This window comes from Octodon degus, unplaced genomic scaffold (genome assembly GCF_000260255.1).
Source record: "Octodon degus isolate 3935 unplaced genomic scaffold, OctDeg1.0 scaffold00056, whole genome shotgun sequence".
Taxonomy (NCBI): Eukaryota; Metazoa; Chordata; class Mammalia; order Rodentia; family Octodontidae; genus Octodon; species Octodon degus.
The window spans coordinates 8,483,986-8,504,178 of NW_004524632.1; the positions used below are offsets into that span (position 1 = coordinate 8,483,986).

General features: G+C 57.5%; 1 protein-coding gene across 4 annotated transcripts; it reads right to left on the reverse strand.

The window, feature by feature from the left end:
* Nucleotides 1-1,322: 1,322 nt before the first annotated feature.
* Cacnb1 (calcium voltage-gated channel auxiliary subunit beta 1) lies at nt 1,323-20,187 on the reverse strand. Of its 4 annotated transcripts, none has more exons than XM_004633694.2 (14): nt 19,998-20,187; nt 17,699-17,785; nt 14,743-14,862; nt 12,394-12,516; nt 11,997-12,133; nt 11,775-11,851; nt 10,572-10,591; nt 10,291-10,371; nt 9,873-9,931; nt 9,658-9,767; nt 9,400-9,551; nt 5,129-5,224; nt 4,517-4,702; nt 1,323-3,031 (listed from the first exon to the last, which is right to left on the reverse strand). In XM_004633694.2, exons 1-14 carry the CDS (start codon nt 20,079-20,081, stop codon nt 2,579-2,581), a joined length of 1,785 nt encoding a protein of 594 aa, XP_004633751.1. In that variant the 5' UTR covers nt 20,082-20,187; the 3' UTR covers nt 1,323-2,578. The 4 variants fall into 4 exon arrangements, with proteins under 4 accessions (XP_004633751.1, XP_004633750.1, XP_023573740.1 ...); XM_004633693.2 differs by lacking the exon at nt 10,572-10,591 and adding an exon at nt 11,260-11,414; XM_023717972.1 differs by lacking the exons at nt 10,572-10,591; nt 17,699-17,785; nt 19,998-20,187 and adding exons at nt 11,260-11,414; nt 16,313-16,420.
* Nucleotides 20,188-20,193: the final 6 nt, after the last annotated feature.

Genomic DNA, 20,193 nt, shown 5'->3' on the forward strand with positions numbered 1-20,193 from the left:
TGTGCCAGTTTTTTTTTTTTTTTTTTTTTAAAGCAAAAACAGTCTTGCCAGGTAGCTTACTCTGTCTTTGAACTTACTATGTAGCTCAGGCTGGCCTCAGACTCACAGAGATCTTTCTGCCTCAGCCTCCCAAGTGCTGCAAGTACAGGTGTGTTGCTACCATACCTGGCTTCTCAGTTTTTGCACGCCGGCTTCCCATGACAAGCCAAAGTCCTGAACATGAGTTGAGGTCCAGTGTGACCTGCTCCTGCTAGTGCCCCACTGATCTTCACCATGACAACACTCTGCCCTCCACAGATTTCTGCCCTGATCTGCCCACCGTACCCTGTAACTGTGTTTTTAAGCTCTGGGCAAAACTTGCCTGCTCCAGGAAGCCTCCAGGGCCCTCCCAAGAACCACGAGGTGCCCTCTCAGGCTGCCCGGTCCAGTGAGCTCAGTGGGCCTCACTGAAATTAACTAGCCGCCAGGTTCACTTGCACCTGGCATGCAGGTGGTGCCTAAGAGGTGCTTGCTCAGTGAGTAAGCCCAGGGTACATGACACTCCACGAAGGTGCACGGGAAGGGGGAAACTCCGTTCTGGCCACCTTCTCAGCACCTCCCCAGGAAGCTCCTGTCACCCTTCCTCCCAGCCTGCCCTGTTCCTCGTTAGTCTGTCTTTGTTTTGTTTTTTCTAAGACAGGGTCTCTATGCAGCTCATGTTGGGATGATCCTTGCCTCAGCCTCCAGAGTGCTGGGGCGACAGGTGTGCACACCACACCTTTAGATCTAATTCCTCACCTGCAAGTGCCAGGCATCTCCTTTCTTCCTCTTTCCCTTCCTGCCGCCCTGCAGGCGCACTTAGGCAGAGGTCCCAGGCACTGGAGTCCGCTCAGAAAAAAGAACTGGGCGGTCGGGTAAGCTTGTGGGTGCTCTGCGGGGCTGGAGGAGGGCCCACATCCGGCCGGGTGGTGATGGCAATTGTGCCCTCACCAGCTTTCATCTCACATCTTTCAGGTGGGGCCAGAAGGGTCCCTGAGTGGCCCTGCCCCCACCCCGTGATGCTGTGCAGCAGAGGCCAAGGGTGGTGAGGCCAGAGGAGCAGCGAGCTCTGGAGACCTCGGTCCTTGCACGCGTGAGCCGCGGCGGCACACAGTTCAGCAACCTAACTAGCATTGCCCCAGCTCTGCTGGGAGGTGTGGGCGTGTGCGAAGAGCAGCAGGTGCCGGGCAACAATTCTTCCTGCTCCTCCCCTGGCTCCCACAGAGGGTGGGCAGCCCTCTGGGTAGAGGCTGCTGGGCTGACAACTGTGTGTGGAGAACAAAGACGCAAGCAGGCTCATGAGGTGGCCGCGAAGGACAGGATGGCGGTTTTATATGTGGCAAAATACTTCTGGTGGAGTACAGACAAAAAGACAGAGGGATCACAGGACACCACATGGGGCCAGGCGGGGACTGGGTGGTGGTGGGTCTTCTAAACAGGAAGTGGAAGGTGCACCCCGCCCCAAAGGGGTGGGGCAACATTGGCACAGGAGGTGGCGGGACAGGCGTGAGGCACCTATCCCTGAGGTGGGCAGCCGGGCAGGGCCCAGTCCTCGTTGGCACAATCGGCTCTCTCTGGCCCAGCTGGGGTGCTGGGGAGGGGCAGGGCTGCTGGCCTCTGGAGACACTAAGGCCAATGGCACCCTAGGGGCCCGGGGCTGCCAAGGCCTCTCCTGGGGGAAGTGGGCACAGGAGCAGACAGGAGTACAAGAGGCAAACACAGAGAAGCAGCAGCAGCCAAGCTCCCCAGGGAGATGCAAGGTCCCTGGACAACCCCCGGTGGGGTCACCTCTTGGGCACCAAACCATCCCTGGGGCCTCGGGGTGAAGATGAAGGACTGGTTTTTTGGTTTAGAATGAGGTCTCCACACCCATGTGGCATGGAGATGGGGGGGCTCAGATGCAGAGGGCCCCCCTGGTCAGATGGCAGCAGGCGGGAGGTTGGAGGCAAAGCTCATTCCTGGGTGGGCGAGGCTGAGGCAAAGGTGGGGAGGGGGACAGCATTTCTGGCCGCTCTACTCAGCTGCCAGGCCTGGGTACCGCGCCCACCAGGGAGGGCACACCCCGCATCCTAGGCGGGCACCACCCAGGATGCTTCCCAGCCCCTCCCCCCTTCCCAAGCTACAGGTTTCACGCACAGAGCAATGCTGCCCAGGAAGCGGGAGGGGCAGGTCTGGGTCTGAGGATGAGTCTGTGGCCGCTCTCTCCAGGAAAGGTGTCTGACCCCGGTTGGGAAGGCAGGGCCACCCCAACTGGCTGGGACCTTCACCTAACAGCCCAGAGTAGAAAGAGAAGTGCACCTTTTCTCTGGGTGGGGGTTGAGGGGGGAGTAGGGAAATGGGGGACACTTCGAAAAGGAGGGTATCCCCATTCATCCTCAGCAGGTAAGGAAACTCCACGGCTGCGGCTTAAGAGCCGCCCAGGAGCCAGGCAAGTATCCCTAAAAACTCCAACACCGAAGAAAGGCATCTGAAAGTGGGCGATCGACTGCAGCCCCTGGAGGCGAAGCCCACCGGGAGTAAGTACCCCATCCATCCCTCCCTCCTTTCCGTGTGCCTCCACTCAGCGGATGTAGACACCCCGGCCCCAGCTTTCCAGCTCGTTCTTGTTGCGTCCCAGGACTGGGCCCCCACCCTCGGCGCAGTAGCGGGCCTTGCTCCCAGCTCGGCCCCGGTTGTCAGGCAGGTCCTCCGCATAGTCCTCCTCCTCCTCCTCCCAGGAGCCCTGGTGCACAGGTGGGGTGCCGCCCCCCACGGGGTCCCCGGGCCCCGGGCCCTCCGAGGGGTCTGTCTCCATGTCCACACAGGAGTCTCCTGGCTCCGTGTAGGCCGAGTTTCGGCTGCCAGGGGTCTCAGCATCAAAGGTGTCTTGGCGGGACAACGCTCGGACGGTGCCCGCCCTGCCTGGGGGGTGGCGGCCGGGGGGCTGGCCCGGTTCCCCTGGGTACTCGCGCACGCTGGCATGCTCCCCGGTGGCCCGCTCCAGCGGCTGGTCCCCGGAAGCAAGGTAGGGTCCCTGGTTAGCAGACGGACGAACGGACAGCAGACGCCATGCAGAGGAGGCAGGGGTGAGAAAAACACAACAAAGCAAGGCAGGTTAGTGACAGCACCACGACCCCTCATCCATCAGTCCAACAGTCCATCCATCCATCAGCAAGAGGAAGGAGCACCCTGGACTGGCCAAGCCGGAGGCAGGGCCTCAGGGCATCTGCTCTTCTGTTAGGGTCAGGGTGCCCCACACAGACATCAGAGCCCTCTGGTAAGGATGGCAGGGAGCCCTGAGCCATCATCAGTCAGCACTTGCGCAATGCCTGTTATGGAGGCTGCCTTAGGCTTAAGCACCATTAAGAGCTCATCATCACTGCTGCAGGGTTAGTCAGGGACTCATGTTCTAAGCACATGAAGAGACAGCAGCTCAAAGCCCCCAACCCCAGCTTCTCCAGCCACACGAGTCACAGACTTTTGGGGACCCACACAAGCTGCTCCTCACCCAGTTATGTAGGGTGATGGTGTTCGTCAGCCCCCCAGCCATGAGGCAGCCCAGTGTTGTCACTAAGGCTACATGAAAGTGAGCTGCCAGCACAAAGGATGCCAGGTGGGGTCCACCTGTCCTAGCCTGCCTCTGCCACTCTAGCTGTGAGGCCCTGAGTCAACATGCTCCAGTTTCTCAGTAGTAGTGTGATGCAGCGGTTTGCAAACTGTTCCTGCGGATCAGGGGTGGGATGAGAGGGCACAGAAGTGCTCCTGGGGTCCCTGAGGAGATCAAGGGGAGGCTGAGCCCCGGCTCTCTCCAACCAAAGCAGGGGTGCCTTAGCCAGAGATTCACTGAACAAGTGGTGCTGAAAACAACATCTAAAGCAGCAATCCTCAGTGCCTTGCTGGATTTCTGGCGGCTCCGTGTACTTAATGGTGTGGTTCCAGGGATGGGCCGCGGTTTCCCTTGGGAAAAGGGTGAGGCTGGATGGGGCACCCCAGCAGGGCCTTTCCTGGACTATGTGACTGGAAGAACGGAGGAAGGCGGGCAGCAACTCATAGATAGATGCTCCTTGCTGGGAGAAAGGAGCAGGGAGGGGACAGTCTGAACCGGATGTCCCTGCTCTCTGGTTCCCGTGTCTGAGTGCCTCGGCTCTGTGGAGTCCAGTGGTGAAGTGGTCCTCATGTTTTATTTGCTTCGCAGTCGCTGTTCTTACGAGGGCCTTGTCAGGCCTCCCAGCCAACAGGAGTCCTACAGCCCCAGGCCCAGGGAGGCAGCACCAGCCAGTCCCAGTCCCACCAAAAACCAGACACCGGAAGGAAACTGCCGCTCACCACGTTTTTTACAAAATAAAGCTCTTCCCTTTCTTCCCTCACGTTCCTGCACTCCAGGTCGGAGGAAGGGAACACAGCGGGACACCTGCTACATGGCGTGCTCCTGCTGCTGGGGCACAGAACCGCCCCGCTGCGAGGCCTCCAGCCCGCCCCAGAAGCTGAGGTTCCTCCTGAGCGAGGTGAGCACTTGTACCTGGAGGTTGGAGACGGGGGCGGGGCTCGCAGCCAGGGCGGCCGTAGCCATGGTGCGGTTCAGCAGTGGATTGGGCGGCGTGCTGCTGGGCGGGTGAGTAGCCTTCCAATAGGCTTCCAAGTACTCGGCTAGGTGCTCACAGGCGTCCTCCAATTGGTTCTCGTCCAGGATGATGTCAAACATTTCCTGTGGAGGATGGGGTTAGGGGCGGGGCTGGGATGAGCGAGGGGCGTGGCCGAGGGTTGAAGGTGTGGCCTGGGTGCAGTGGGTGGAGCCAAGGGGTTGAAGGACAAAGTTATAAAGCGGCCTCTGATATTGAGGAAGGGAAGGAGGACGTTCAGAGCTGCCAATGCACTGCAAGTGGCCTGAGAGTCCTTCTCAGCTCACCTCCCTCCTAAACACAAGGCAACCCAGTCAGGGAGTGGGGCTTGGCTCCCCAGGAGAAGGGGTGCCGGAGCCCACTCTGCCTGCCCCGCCCTCTTTTCCCAAAGCCCAAACTTTACCAGCAAGCCAGGCCCAGGGATTCTTGGTTACTGTCACCCACTCAGACCAGAAGAAGCCAGGAGACCCCACATGCTCTCCCCTCACTGGACCCCAGACTTGGGCACTCACTGGGGGACACTGGGCCAGCTTCTCTGAGGCAGCTATCTGGACGTTGAGGTGTTTAGACTGAGACTTCCCGCGGGATTTGATGAGTCTCTGTAGGACCTGGTGTAGGGAGAGGAGGAGGCGCTGGGGGACCCAGGCAGCGCACCTGGGCAGAAAGGTAGGTTCGGGTTCATTCCAGGGTCATCTCACCCCAAACTCAGGCTCACAACCACGGTCTCCCCTGATGGGCACCTGCTGGTGTTCTTCTGAACAGATGTCTCACTATGTTGCCCAGGTGCTGGGCTGCAGCAACCCTCCCGCCTTGGCATCCCAGGCTGCTGGGATTACAGATGTGTGCCACCCCATCTGGCTCCTCTGTGATCAATAGCCTGATTAGATAACTATTATTACTGCAATAATAATAACATAATAATATCCAAAACCGGGGCCGGGAAGATGGCTCAGTGGAATAAGCGCTTCCCTGGCAACTGCAAGGGCCTGAGTTCAATTCCCAGTTCCACACACACACACACACAAAATAATAATAATATCCAAAACCTAAAGCTAGGGCTGACAAGATAGCTCAGTGGACAAAGTGCCTGCTTTGGCAAGTGCAGGGACCAGAGCTCGATCCCCGGTCCCATATGCATGCCAGCCCCGCTCCCGGGGCGCGTTGAGCCAGCAACAGAGTCCGGGTATGGTGGCACATGCCTGTATTCCCAGTGCTGGATATACAAAATAGGATAGATATACAGCTACTTTCACTTAATTCAATGATAAGAAAGAGGTGTACTAATAGTGTTTGGACAGGATATCCTGTCTGCTTCTTGTACTATGGCTAACCACTAAGAAGATAACAATGTATAATGTATTGATTATCGAAACTGTCCTATTAATCAGCTTTGAAACTGTCTCATTCATATTTGTTTCTCAATAAAATTAAAAATAATAATAAAAAAAATCCCAGGGCTGGGGAGACTGAAAACAGGAGGATCACCACAAGTCCAATCTGCTTAGTGAGACCCTGTACCATATACACAAATGAAAAAACCAAAACCTGGGGGCTGGTGAGATGGCTCAGTGGTCTAAAGCACCTACTTAGAACAAGCTTAGCAAAGCATCAGAGACCACGGTTCAATCCCCCCCAGCACCACATGCCAGCCAGCCCCACCCGCTTGTGGGCTGAGCTGGCCACACACACACACAAATAAATAAAATTAAAAAAAAAAAAAAAAAAAAAAGAAAAACCAAAACCTAAGTCATAAGGAAACATCACACAAGCCCAGACAGAGGGACAGCCTACAACAGCTGATTAAGCTGGGTGTGACCTGCAATCCCAGCACTTGGGAGGCTGAGGCAGGAGGTGCCTGAACTACATAGTGAGACCCTGACTCAAATCTGATCTGTACTTGTCGAAAATATTAGTGTGGGGCTGGTGAGATGGCTCAGTGGTCTAAAGCACCTACTTAGAACAAGCTTAGCAAAGCACAGGGACTGCGGTTTAATCCCCCAGCACCACATGCCAGCCAGCTCCGCCCCCTGGTGGGCTGAGCTGGTCACACACACACAAACACAAAATAAATGTTTAAAAAAAAAAATAAAGGGGCTGGGGAGATGGCTCAGTGAAATAAGCACTTCCCTGGCAAGCGCAAGGACCTGAGTTCAATCCCCAGTTCCGCCAAAAATAAAAAATAAAAATAAAAATAAAATATTAGTGTGGGGCCAGGGAGATGGCTCAGTAGAATAAGTGCTTCCCTGGCAAGCACAAGGGCCTGAGTTCAATCCCCAGTTCCGCCAAAAATAAAAAATAAAAATAAAAATAAAATATTAGTGTGGGGCCAGGGAGATGGCTCAGTAGAATAAGTGCTTCCCTGGCAAGCACAAGGGCCTGAGTTCAATCCCCAGTTCCGCCAAAATAAATAAATAAATAAATATAAAATAAAATAATAGTGTGATGAAAATCCAGTTGAAGAACTGCTCCATATGAAAGCGAACTGAGATACAACAACTCAATGGATTATTTGAGCCCCTAGGTTGAGTCCTGAGTTAAGGAAAATATCATAGTGGCTTTTTTCTCTTCCTTCTTTCCTTCCCTTTCTTTCGCCAGGGTGATATAGCTCAGTGGAATAAGTGCTCGCCTGGCAAGCACAAAGTACTGAGTTCAATCCTGGTACCACCAAAAACAAACACACACAATCATCTATCTCTTTCTTTTCTTTCTCTCTTTCTCTCTCTCTTTCTCTCTTTCTCTCTTTCTTTCTCTCTTTCTCTCTTTCTCTCTTTTTTCTTTCTTTCTTTCTTTCTTTCTTTCTTTCTTTCTTTCTTTCTTTCTGGGATTGAACCAAGGGAACGCTGAGCTACATCCCCAGCCCCTTTTTTTCACATATATTTTATTTTGAGACAGGGGCTTGCAAAGTTTCCAGGCTGGACTGGAATGTGCGATTCTCCTGGCTCAGCCCCGAGTGGCTGGGATCACAGATGTGTGCCACACTGGTGTCTGGCACAGAAGGGGCACTACTGGAGCAATCAGGGGAAGGAGATTATGAACTGCATTTCACACGTGTGTGTGTGTGTGTGTGTGTGTGTGTGTGTGTGTGTGGTACTGGGGGTGGAGTGCAGGACCTTGCACGTGCTAAGGAAGCACGCAGGATTTTTAAATAATAAAAGCAACACAGTGCTTAGTGGGTTCCAGGCATTCTGCATGATTGATCTGTGTGTTCACCTGGGCATGACTGTGCTACAGATGAAGAAACGGCCCTGAGGCCCTTGGCATTTGCCTTGCCAAAGGAGCACAGTGCTGGTCAATGACAGCGCGGGGCGTCCTCAACCCCAGCAGGGAAAGCATTGGTTACTTTCCAGGTCAGGAAGTGTTTCTGTGTCCATTATCTCCTCTGATCCTTTTAACCTCCCACCTCTGAGCACTTAAATCTTACCAGCCCTTTTAGTTCTTCAGAAAGGGAGAACTCTGAGAGGTTAAGGAGCTGGCCTAGGGTGCTCAGCTCCTAGGAAGCTACCAGGGAATGGTGACAGCTCCCACTGCTGGCTGGCATCTGAATCAGTCGGGATCCTGCATGTCCTTCCCTCCAACCTCTCAAAAATGATATAAGAAAGGCGGGTGTGGTGGTGCATGTCTGTAACCCCAGCTCTCCGGAGCGTGAGGCAGGAGGATCACCGTGAGTTTGCGGCCGGCCTGGACTACATAGCGAGACCCTGCTCCCTGCCGCCCAGAGGCTGGGCATGCAGCTTGGGGGTAAAGCACATGCTTGGTACACCCAAGGCCCTGAGTCCCATCCTCAGCATCCAAAACAGTAACAACAGTGATAACACTAGAGGTATTGTGCCCTCTTTCTGTAGGTGGATAAAGCGAGACTTGGACTCCAAATTCCCCCAATCCAAAAATCAAGAGCAACGACGAACCACTGACAATGATACATAAATATGTAAGCGAGACAGGGCAGGAATTAGCTCTGTGCTCTCTCCCTCCTCCTGAATGCTTCCTCCTCATTCTCCAGGTCTCCACTAACACCCCGAGGGGAAGCTCATGGGGCCACGATGTGACAGTGATGCACTCAGCCTGCCGCCCCGCAGCCCCTCCAGGAAGGTGCCAGCGAGGCCAGGCGCGCTGCCACAGGCCTGTAACCCCAGCTACTACTCCTGAGGCTGAGGCACTGGCAAGTGCAAGAACAAGGCCAGCCTGGGCAGCTTGACAACAACACCCTGACTCAAAAGAAAAAAAATGGAAGGACAGGGGATCGGCCTCCTGAGTGCTAGAGCTCTTGTCTAGCACCCATGAGGTCCTGGGTTCAATTCACATACCAATGAATAAATAAATAACCAAAAAAACCCAAAGTTCAAGTGAGGGCAATACGGCAAAATGTGAGCCGGTACCAGAAGGCTGAAAACCTCCCGAGTGCTGAGGAGCTGGGTGCCACGGGAACAAAAAGCACAGAGTTCTTAGCCAGGTACTGTGCTCACTCTTGTGCTCCCAGCACTTGGGAGGCTGAGGCAGGGGGCTCAGCCCAACCCTGAGGCCAGTCTGGGCTATACAGCAAGACCCTGTCTCAAAAAACCAAAACAATAACAATAACCGGTGCACAAGGAGGTCGATGGCAGCCGACCCTTGCCTAGGTGCTAGCCCTCCCACCAGGCTGTCCTCGTGGTCCCAATATGCACAGAGAGGGAAACTGCCTCACAGGGACATGGAGTTACTCAGTCAGCAAGAGCAGGGTGCACTGGGGCAGCCCAAGCTCGGAGCGCGCCTCCGAGCCAGGCTGCTGCCTGGGGCCCGTGCCCACCTTGGGGGAGGTGATCTTGATGTAAACAACGATGGGCGCCAGCGAGGTCTTAGAGAGCTGCGCCGGGTGGTTGATGGTGTCGGCGTCCAGGGCAACCAGCTGCAGCGTCCGGGCCAGCTCAAAGATCCGCTCAATCTCACTCTGCACCTCAGCTGGAGTTGCGCAGCCCAGGGGAGGGGAAGGTGAGGCACGGGGCATGGGGTAGCACTGCCACCCACCCCAGGGCAGAAGTGGGAAGGAAGAGTGCGCGCCGCTCACCCAGGCTGGAGCGCGCGTTGGAGCGCTCGATGATGACATGCTTGCTGGGGTTGTTGAGGACAGAGCGCTTGGCCAGGGAGATGTCAGCCGTCACCCGGGTGATGGAGATCCTGGGGACCACACAGAGGAGTGGTCAGGGGTCACCGTGGGCCCCAGGCTCCGCCTTCAAGACACCTTGTCCTTCCCAAGCTATAGATGTGTCCCCGGGGTCTTACCTGCCATCAAAGCGATGCTTCAGGAAGTCAAACAGTGCTTTCTGCATCATGTCTGTGACCTGGGTGGGGTTGGCAGGGCGGGGGGCAGTCAGGCATTTCCAGCAGTCCAACAGGCAGAGCTGCTGCCATCTGACCCCTCCCTGTCACTCTCCTTTGAGATCTCTGGGACGAAGGTCCTGAGGACGGGACTCCAAGGGTCCTCTATGTGGGATCTCTGCAAGTGCTCTTTAAGGATTTAGGGGGGACTGGGGCCCTTCCAAGGGGGTGCCTAAGGGTTGGGGCCCCAAGAGTCCTCTCTGGGGCTTTTCCAGGAACCCTGGGGTCTGGGCCGCTCTGAGGACTCCTCTGCAGCCTGAAGCTCGTCCTACGGCCTCTGGAGTCTGGGTCTCTGTGGTCCATTTCCCTGTAGAGCTCCTACCTCATAGCCCTTGAGCGACGGTCCCACCAGGATGATGGGCCTCATGGAAGGCACCACGTCATAGGGGGGCACGTGCTCTGTCTGAGGGAAGCAGGGAGGGGAGACCCCAGAGTGGGGGTGCCATCAGCACCTCTCCAGTCTCCCCAGGCAGCTTCCCACCCCAGAACCCAGAGGTGAGGATCAGGGGAGGGTGGGGAGGGGAGGGCCAGGAAAGGTGGGGTGTTGGTGTTAGCGGCTCACCCCAGGGGTAGGGAGGGGACACAGAAAGCTATGACACTCACCGACTTCTGCTTCTGTTTGGCTGGGTCCCGAGATTGCCAGGAGAGGAAAGGGGGGGGGGAAGGGAGGTACCCAGGCAGGGCAGAGGGCATGGAGGGAGCCAGGCCAAGAGGGCGGGGAGTGGGCAGACGAGAGAGATAACAGGGCATGCGTGTTAGTGACAGACAGCAGAGGGGGGGCCAGGACCCCATGCCAAGGGCAGCCAGCGGTGGCCCTGGCTCAGGGTTGGATGCAGGACTGGTAGCAGTCAAGTGACTTGGGAATAGGCCCCCTCCAGGTCTTGGAAAGGAAGTGGAGAAAGTGGCAGCCCCTCCTTTCATGCCCACCTCCTGCCCGGTTCATATCGAACTGGCCACTGTCAAGGGCTCCCTTGACCATCTGGCTCCAGGCCACCCATGTGCCCACCCATGGAGCTGGGGATGGTGAAGGAGAGATGGCCTTTTCCCCTCTTCACGCCCAGAGGGGGGGCACACACTGGCACCTTCCATTCCACTGGGAGTGAGGGCAGCGGTCAGGGTGCTTTACCACAACCTGCATGGGGGCACCCTTCCGAGGCAGGAGGCAGCCCTGTCCCTTCCCTCCCTCCATCCCTCCCTCCCTTGACTGGCAAGAGGGGCAGGGACCTCATCAGGGCCGTTCCAGCCCCAAGCCCCACCACAGCTGCACCCTGACCCCCACAGCAGAAATTACCTTCTTAAAGAAGGGGATGCGCTTGCCGTGGGGTGGCGGGGTGGTGACACTGCTAACGCTAGTCTTGGCAGAGCCGCTCTGCTCCTCCAGCTCTGCCCCATCCTCCTCTAACTCTAGGGGGTCTAGTTCAAAGGCTAAGCTAGTCATCTCATTACCTGGACCGAGCAGGAGTCAGGGAGGAGGACGGGGAAGAGGATGAGATGGACGGAGACACAGAACAGAACACAGGCGCAGGGTGGGGGAGAGAAAGAAGAAGAGGTAAATGGAACAGGACTGGAGAAATGAAGGGGTGGGGAGGGGTGGGAGGCAGAGAGATGGAGCTACTGGAGAGGGGGGACAGGAGAGACACGACAGGCCTAACATGGGGCATCCTAGCCTTCACCACTGAGTGTGTTTGGGGGCCCAGAGTTGGGGTGCCTCTTCCTGCAGGAGATGGAGGTCAGGCCATGGGGGGACACCACCCCACCGAGGGGCCCTACCCCTGCCCCACCCCCGGGGTTGGCAGCCGCTCTTACCACTGGCAGGGGGTGTGGGGCGGCGGGTGCCAGTCACCACGTCTCCCAGACTGGAACTCGAGTTGTCACCTGATTTGCTGTGTGGGCAGGGAGGCAAGTGGAGCCGGTGAGAGAGAGAGGGTGCTGCAGGCGTAGGCATCCTATGCTGCCAGCGTGCCAAGCCCCCACTCCCCCAGGGGTACACGGAGCGCTCTATGCCCCCTGAGCCGGGAGCCCAGGCACCTGGAGCTGAGGCGGTTCTGGCGCAGCTTCTGCTCCTGCAGCAGCCTCAGGCTGTCCAGTTTGACGGGGCTCGGAATGAAGCCCACCTCGCAGCCCTCCTTCACCAGCCGCCCGATCCACCAGTCGTTATTGTATTTCTACAGGTGACGGGGAGGACAGGGCGCGCTAAGGTGGGTAAGACCAGCAGCATCACTTTCGGCCAGGCATTTGGCCAGGCGAGGAGCTGTCCTCCTCCCGGGCGCCCACCCCCCTAGAGCCAGGCAGTGAGGGCGAGTGTGAACACCTAAGTGTGCCTGGAAGTGTCACTGAAGTCACCACTAGCCCTCAGGCCTGCCTGGTGACCTCCGCACCACCACTCCCTCACCCACCCTCAGCCCGCCTCACACCAACAGCCCACCTCCTTGATGTGCAGGAAGTCCTTGGGCTCGAAGGTAATGGCCACCCCCTGCACAGGCACCTCGTCTCCTGGGGAAGGATTGTAGCCCACGTTCGTCCGCACAGCAAATGCCACCGGCTTAGTCTGAGGTGGGGGGAGGACAGGAACGCCGGAGGGTGAAACCATGGGTGGGCATTCTGCACTGTGTGGTTTGCAGGTCTGCACCGCAGTGCATGCTGAGAGGCTCGTGTGGTTTTCCACACACTAACTTTTAGCAATAAAAAAAAGCAAAATTAAGGGCCCAGGGAGATAGCTCAGAGGAATAAGTGCTTGCCTGGCAAGCGCAAGGTCCTGAGTTCGATCCCAGGTACCACCAAAAACCAAACAAACAAACAAAAAGCAAACTGGCATTTAGTCCTCTGGGGTGGAGAAGGGCACCATGGAATCATGAGTATTGGCAGAAGTGGCCAGAGTGACACTCAACAGGGACAGTCTCAATGAAGGCAGCGGCTGTCCCCTGTGCTGGCATAACCTTACAGGTTTCCCCTGTGTTCGCTGATTTGCTTATCACAAAAAGCCCCTTAGTGTGAGGGCTCTTACATTTGTCACCTTGTTGTATTTTTTAAAACTTATTTTCATTTATTTACTCTATTCTTGGTGCTGGGTGTAGGCCCCAGAGTGCTGAGCTCCATCCCCAGCGCTTTTCATTTTGAGACACGTTGCCCAGGCTGGTCTGACCTGCAGTGTCCTTGCTCCAGCTTCCTAAATAGGATTACAGGGAGAACCACTGCATTTGGCTTCTGAACAGTGTTCGTGCATTTGTTCTAGCCCCAAAAAATAAATCCCAGAGTTTGCCCTTCTGTGTGTGTTCATCTTGCTGCTCTGCGACTCGGGAAGCCAACCGCCAGCTAAGGCTGTAAGTACTACACAACTCAACTTGGCCTGGCAGCAGAATAGTCTGCGTTTCTCTCTCTTGTTCATTCTTTTGGGTTTTTTAGACAGGGTCTCACTATTTAGTTTAGGCTGGCCTAGAACTACTTCCTGGAAGTCCTCCTGCCTCAGCCTTCCAAGCACTGGCCTTGTAGGTGCACCCCAGCATGCCTAGCTTCACTTTTCTTTTTCTTCCTTTTTTTTTTTTTTTCTTTTTTAAGAAACTTTTTTGGTGGAACCAGGGATTGAACTTAGGTCCTTGCACTTGCCAGGGAAGCACTTATTCCACTGAGCCATCTCCCCGGCCCTTCCATTTGTTATGTTTGAGACAGAGTTTCATTGTGTTGACTAGGCTGGCCTCAAATTCCTGAGCTCAAATGGTCCTCCTGCCTCAGCCTCCCAATTAGATGAGATTGCAGCCTTGTGCCACCAAGCTGTCTGCACATCAGATTTGGCCACTATGCACTTGTAGAATCCAACTGTGGGGGTTCGGAGCAATTTCCGGCTCTGTGATTATTAATGATTTCCAGTTTGCCAAGGAGTCCACGCATCAGCCCTACAGTCAGAAAGCAGATGGTGCCCATGGCCTAGGGACAGCCTCCTTGCCCTCTTTCTTCCCCACTGCTGGGCTCCCCCAAGTATCAGCAAGAACACTCGTGTGTCCCATTTGGTGGCACGAAAACATGGCCAGAAGAGCTACCTTCCTTTTAATGAGTAAGTCTCATTACAAGTCAGAGACGGGGGCTGGTGAGATGGCTCAGTGGTCTAAAGCACCTACTTAGAACAAGCTTAGCAAAGCACAGGGACCACGGTTCGATCCCCCAGCACCACATGCCAGCCAGCCCCGCCCCTAGGTGGGCTGAGCTGTGCACACACACAATAAATAAATAAATAAAATTTTAAAAAAAATAAAGCCTATTTAAAAAAAAAAAAAAAACAAGTCAGAGACATAGGGTCGGGGAGATGGCTCAGTGGAGTAAGCACTTCCTTGGCAAGCGCAAGGGCCTGAGTTCAATCCCCGGTTCTGCCAAAACAAAAAAAACAAAAAAAACCCTTACAAGTCAGATGTGAGGTGACTTGCCTAACATCACACAGCCATGAAAACCCCTTGCTGGGATTCCAGCCTCCGGAGTTTGGTTCTCCCTATGAAGTTCAGGCTGGCCTTGGCTCACCTTGTAGCCCAGGCTGGTCTCAAACTTACAGTGATCCTCCTCCTGCCTCAGCCTCCTGAGTGCTGGGGTGACAGGCATGTGCCATCACGCCCGACCTCATCTTTAGGTTTTCCGGGATTTGTGCAGACAGTGAGGCCCTTCCCCTACTACCCAGGGAGGCAGGTTTTCCAGCCCATGACTCACAGGTGCAGGACACAGGCACCCTGAGGTCCAGGGGCCCTGCTGGACACCCGCCTGGCACGTCCAGCTGCTCCCGAGCCTTCCTCACCTTAGCTTTCTCAAGCTGAGCCAAGGCCTGGCGCTCTGCCTCCTTCCTTAAGGCTTCTCGGTCCTCCTCCAGAGATACATCAGAGTCCGACGGGCGGCTGGTATAGGACTCCGCTGAGCCCTGGAAGACAGCACTGGCTCAGGCCGAGGTCACTGCTCCCGGTGCCACCCACCCCGCTGCCCTACCCAGCCCAGCACGAGGCCTAGCAAGAGGTGCTGTGCGGAGAAAGTGCCCAGGGACCAAAGTTTGCAGGTCCATGGGAGGAGGGTGGCCCTCACATGGGTGACAGCAGCAAACCAGAGGTTAAGGCAGGTCCAGGGACAGCTGCTGGGGGCCCTGGGAGGGTTGGGAACCTGATAGGGCCCAGCACAGGGGAGAAGTGCCAGGGGCCGCATCTCGCGCCCTGTTCCTCCTTCCTTGCCCTGCCCTGCCCCCAGTGTCCACAGGAGCCCGGGGAGCAGTGGCGTCCCTCCCAGGGACCACAGCCACACATTGAGGCATGACTGGGACTGAGCCAGAGGGTGGGAAGAAAGACCCTTACCTCCCTGCCCCCTGGCTGGTGCCACCAGAATCAGGTCACCCTACTCAGTGCCAACCCTGGGGCTGGCATGAAACAAAAACAACCAAGAGTTGTAGGGGGCAGGAGTGGGAGCGGCAAGCGGGGCAGAATACCACAGCCTCCTCCCAACACCTGGGCTGCCGGGCCCTGTGAAAGAGCAGCTCAGGAGCCTGCAGTGGCAGGATGCTGGGAGGGACCACCTGGACCAACCTGGGCACGGGGTCCACACATGTGGGACACTGGAGGTGCATGGAGCCCAGGTCACCAACATGGCAATTCCATGTGTGTGTGGGGTGTTCCTCAGTCCCTGCCGGCTGTGCACAACCAGAAAGATCCGCGTCCCCGAGGGAGGGAGCCTCAAAGAGTGCAGGGTACAGAAAGTACGTGTGTGTGTGTGTGTGTGTGTGTGTGTGTGTGTGTGTGTGTGTGAGACTTCTGAGGTGGCAGCACAGGTCAGAGGAAATGTGGGGAAGGAGCAGGATGCCAGAGACATGGGGGACCTTTCTTCAGGACATGGAGGGTCACCTGGCTGGGAATGGCCACTGTTTGGTGCTGAGGGGACCCAGGAAAGTGAGAAAATAGAGTACCACCTCTTCCTAGCAGCCTCTGGTCTCTTGAGCCGGTGCAGGTGCCCAGTCCTATCCCAGTCAAATTGGGAAGATGTGAGGGGCAGGGGAAAAGGGTGGGTGGGGTCTGGGGTCCCTAACAGAAGCCAGAAAGATGCATGGGGAGGCAAAGCGGCCCAGGCCCTACTGTCTCCCCCCCGCCAGAAGCACTCAGTCTGGGGACAGACACACAGAGAGGCTAGACAGACAGACCTGGGGCAGAGGGGCTCATGCGCACTAATACCTGCATGCACACATTCACATACATGTGCACACGCATACACAGCCCAGCAATGGCGCGGGACAGGGCACAGGAAGGAGGCCAGGGGATGGGCTGGCACAAATCTCCCAGCAGCTTTTCTGAGTGGCTATCCTTCCCCCCCAGCCTCGCTCTGTCCCCACTCACCACCACGAGGGTCCGACTGGGCACCTCCATCCTGGTGCCCTCGGTGCCCAGGCCTGCTGGCCTAGGGGGTGGCCCAAACTGCCTGTTCCCCCAGGGGCTCAGGTTACAAGCAGAGTTGCTACATGTGCAAACTGCTGGGGTATATTTAGCTCGGAGACGTGGCAAGGGCGGCCCCCGCACGCCCGCCACCCACTGGGGGTCAGAGCTAGGAGCCGAGAGGAAGAGAATTGGAAGCTGGGGTCTGACGCCCTGGCTCAACAAATACTACAAGACCCAAGCATCGGAGGGGAGGGCTCTGCCCAAACAGGAGACAAAGCATAGCTTCCTTCTAAGCCCTGGGGCCAGCCCAGGTCTGCAACAGGAGGGACAAGGGAGGGAGGGAGGAGGGACTTCCTATCTGTGTCCTCAGAAGATGCTAGGATGTAGCCTTGCTTCCTGGACCCTCCAAGCCAGGCCTGGACCCGCAAGTGCCAAGTGCAGAGACAGAAAACCCACAAAAAAGGGCCTCCCCCTAGTCGGCAGGGAGTGACCTGGTTCTACCCTCTCTCCCCTGGCCCCAAGGGGGCTCCCCCACCCACCATCCTCTGCCCTAGTGTGCCCTGCCTCCTTCCTTGTCTAATCGGATCTCAAGCCCCTCTCGCCTTTTTTGGTTACCAGGCTTTGTTGAGATGCTCCGTAGCCATGGTAACTGCATGTCTCCCTCACTGCCTCTCCCTGAACCTAAGATGGCCCAGGTTGAGTTGGACAGCACAGGGGACACAGCTTTGGGGCTGGCAGAGGCTGAGCACAGGAGACCCAGGAAGCTATACTCTGATATCTGCCTAACTCAGGGGTGCTGGGCTCCAGTCCCCTGTAAAATACAATTACCCCGGCTCCCCAATCCCACCTTCTCTCTGCACGTGACACAGTCACATCTGGAACTGATGAGCATGTGTCCCTGCTCCATGCATGGCCAGGGCTCTAGGGACCCAAATGTCCCAGCTCATTTCCTAGCACCTGCCTCCACCCCACCCTGTCACAGATTCCGGGGGAGGACATGGAAGCAGACAGCCGGCAGGGGGAGTGGGTGACAGCCCGAAGCAAGCTAGAAGGAGGCAGGCCAGGCTGTCCCTGAATGAGATGACGCAGGCAGGCAGGCAGGCAGGCAGGCAGCAGGCAGCAGGGGCTGGTGCAGGAGGAGGGGCTGGCGGGGGCAGGGGCTGAGGCAGTGGGCGCAGCTGACAGCACATCCCGGAGAGGTCTCAGGGTGTCAGGGTGTTGGGGTGGCTCCAGGCAGGCAGATGACAAATGACATGGGAAAGGGTGCTTGGAGAACACTGCAGGCCAGCTCCTCAACGCATGTCTCCACCAGCCAGCCACCTTTTTCCTGGCCCAGCCTCTCGTTACCTGGCGGACAAAGCTGTTGGATGTGGTATCTGAGGATGTGCTCCCGTCTGAGCGTTTGAATCGCCCTTTCCTCTTGCTGTATTTGCCCTGGGGACGATAGGAAGGAACTAGAGTGACATCAGAGAGGCCCTTTCCCTGCCCTCATCCCACCAGGGCTGGGGCTACAGCCTGGCCTTGGCAGCATCAGCCCCAGCTCTGCACAGCTCCACCCCCAGGCCCTGCATCTTCCTCAGAAGGTGGGGTGTGGCTACTACGGGGAGGGAAGGTCTCCCAGACCTCAGCCCCAAGCCGAAGGGGCCACACACAGGAGCCCCCAAACCAAGCCAGAGGCTGGGAAGGGGGAGGCCTGGGAAGCAGGAGGCTTGTTAGGCAGCAAAGCTAATTAAGATGCTGGGCAGGCTGCTGAGGCCTCCCGGGGAGGGAGCTGCCTGCAGCGTTGGGCGGAGGAGACCCAGGAAGGGGCCAGGGAAGTCCCCTCCCACTGGCCCTTGGCTGGAGCTGAGGGGACTGAGGGGGCCTGACTTCTCCCTCCGCCCAGCTCCTTGTTTAGCAGGATGGAGAGGGGATGGAGGCCTGGGCTCTTGGAGACTCAAAGCTACATTTCTGGGGAGGAGGGCAGGCTGGGGGGCATGGAACCTGTATGCAAAGTAAACATTCGACCTCAACTGCCGGTGGGCAGAGCACATGCCCACACCTACCTCCAGCCTGGCAGGACTGTTTCTTAGCCCCCTCCTCACAATCTCAGTGGCCGCACCTCTCCCCTAGGGGGCCTCAGGAATCCATTCTCCACCCCTAGCGCCTGCTGCCTGCACCCACTCCTGTGCTAAAGCTGTATCTCCAGCAATCTGAGTGACCCAGGGCTCTGCCCCAAGCTAAGCTCAAGATGCAAGCCCACAGGTCCCAGGTTCCCAGGTTCAGGCTAGCTGTCCAGTGAGTGCCCAGGCTCTGGTGGGGTGGCTGCAGGCCACTTGGGCGGCCACACACCCAGCTAAAGGCTTCAGGTGTCCCCAGGCCTTCTGCAGGGAGCTGCCTCTGCCCTTGCCACTCTCAGACACACCAGCCTGGCCCAGCCAGAATGGACAATGAAGGCCTCAGCCCTGCAAGCCCTGGCCCCAGGCGCCAGCCCAGATTTGCTCTGGCCACAGAACCTAGATGAGCCGGGAGCAGGCTGCTGGTTCTGGCTCCTAGGACAAGGAGGATGAATAATAGGACAGGATGGCACTTGGGGACCCCTTCCAGCCCTTCTTCCCTCCCAAAGTAGCTGTATATCCAAGCCAGTTGTCTGGCTCCCTACAAATCTAGCAGGCTCCTGCAGTGAGCCCCAGACTCTCATCACCCCCCCCCAAGGCTGGGCAAAGGGAGTGGCGCTCAGAGGGACAGGGGACAGCTGAGAAGAAGGCCCCAGCCACCTGCCTCCCAGACTCCAAGGGGCCCAGGGTGGAGGAAGAGGGTATTTTTAGGTCTGATCTGACCCCCTACACACCCATCAACCACAATAGCACGGTGGCCAGTTGCTCCGGGCTGACCACAGCACACAAGAGTTAAAGTTATCCTTCAGAAGGACGAGTCCCACAGAAATCCCCTGGCGCGACAACCCTAAAGCGGGCTGGTGGCTCCAGGAACCACCGCGGGGAAGAATGCCCCTCTGTAGAGGGACCAGGGGCACCACACAGGGTGGGAGTGGCAGACTGCAGACCTCTACCCAGGTGAACAGCTCTGTGCCCTCCAGGACAGTGAGCAGGCATTCACCCAACTTTCCAAACTTCCGGAGGTGTTTTGGGGGACTAAGGGAGTGACAAGCCAATCTGGGGGGAGGGGAGCGGACCAAGATGGGGATAGGTGGTGGCAGCTGGTACAGGGGCCTGGTAGAGGGCTGGCCCCTTCCCCACCTTCGAGCGCAGTGTCCGTGGCTCACAAGGCCTGAAGGCACCGCCCTCAGACCAGCGCCTCAGCCATCACCCAGGGCCACCTCCGCCCCACCCACCCACCCCGGCCTGGCGCCCCCGAAGGAGCTCGCGTCTCCACCTGGCTTGCCTGGCTCTCTGGCTTCCCTCAACGTCCCGTTCTCAAGGCCTGCATCCCCTCTACCAGACTCCCTCACCCCCGCTTCTCAGCCCACCGGGCTGGTACCCGCTCTGCGGGGAACGTGACGCGGAGGAGATGGCAAGGCGTGGGTGACAGCCGGCCCGCCCGCCCCTCCTCGTCCCGCGGCACCGAAGGCCGGCTCGGGGCCAGGCGCGCAAATCCCGAGATCGGGGACACGCGGGTACCCCAGCCCCCACCGCGCGCCGCACCTCACCTGCGGGCTGGGGTCGAAGACTTCCATGGGGATCTCTTGCGAGGGTGGGTAGGGGCCCCGGGACATGCTGCTCTTCTGGACCATGGAGAGGAGTCTCCCCTCCGGCCGCCGGCCCGGCTCCGCTGCGCGCCCTCAGCGCACCGGAGAGGCCGTCGGAGCCGAACGCAGCGCCGTGAGCGCCCGAAGCCGCCGCCCG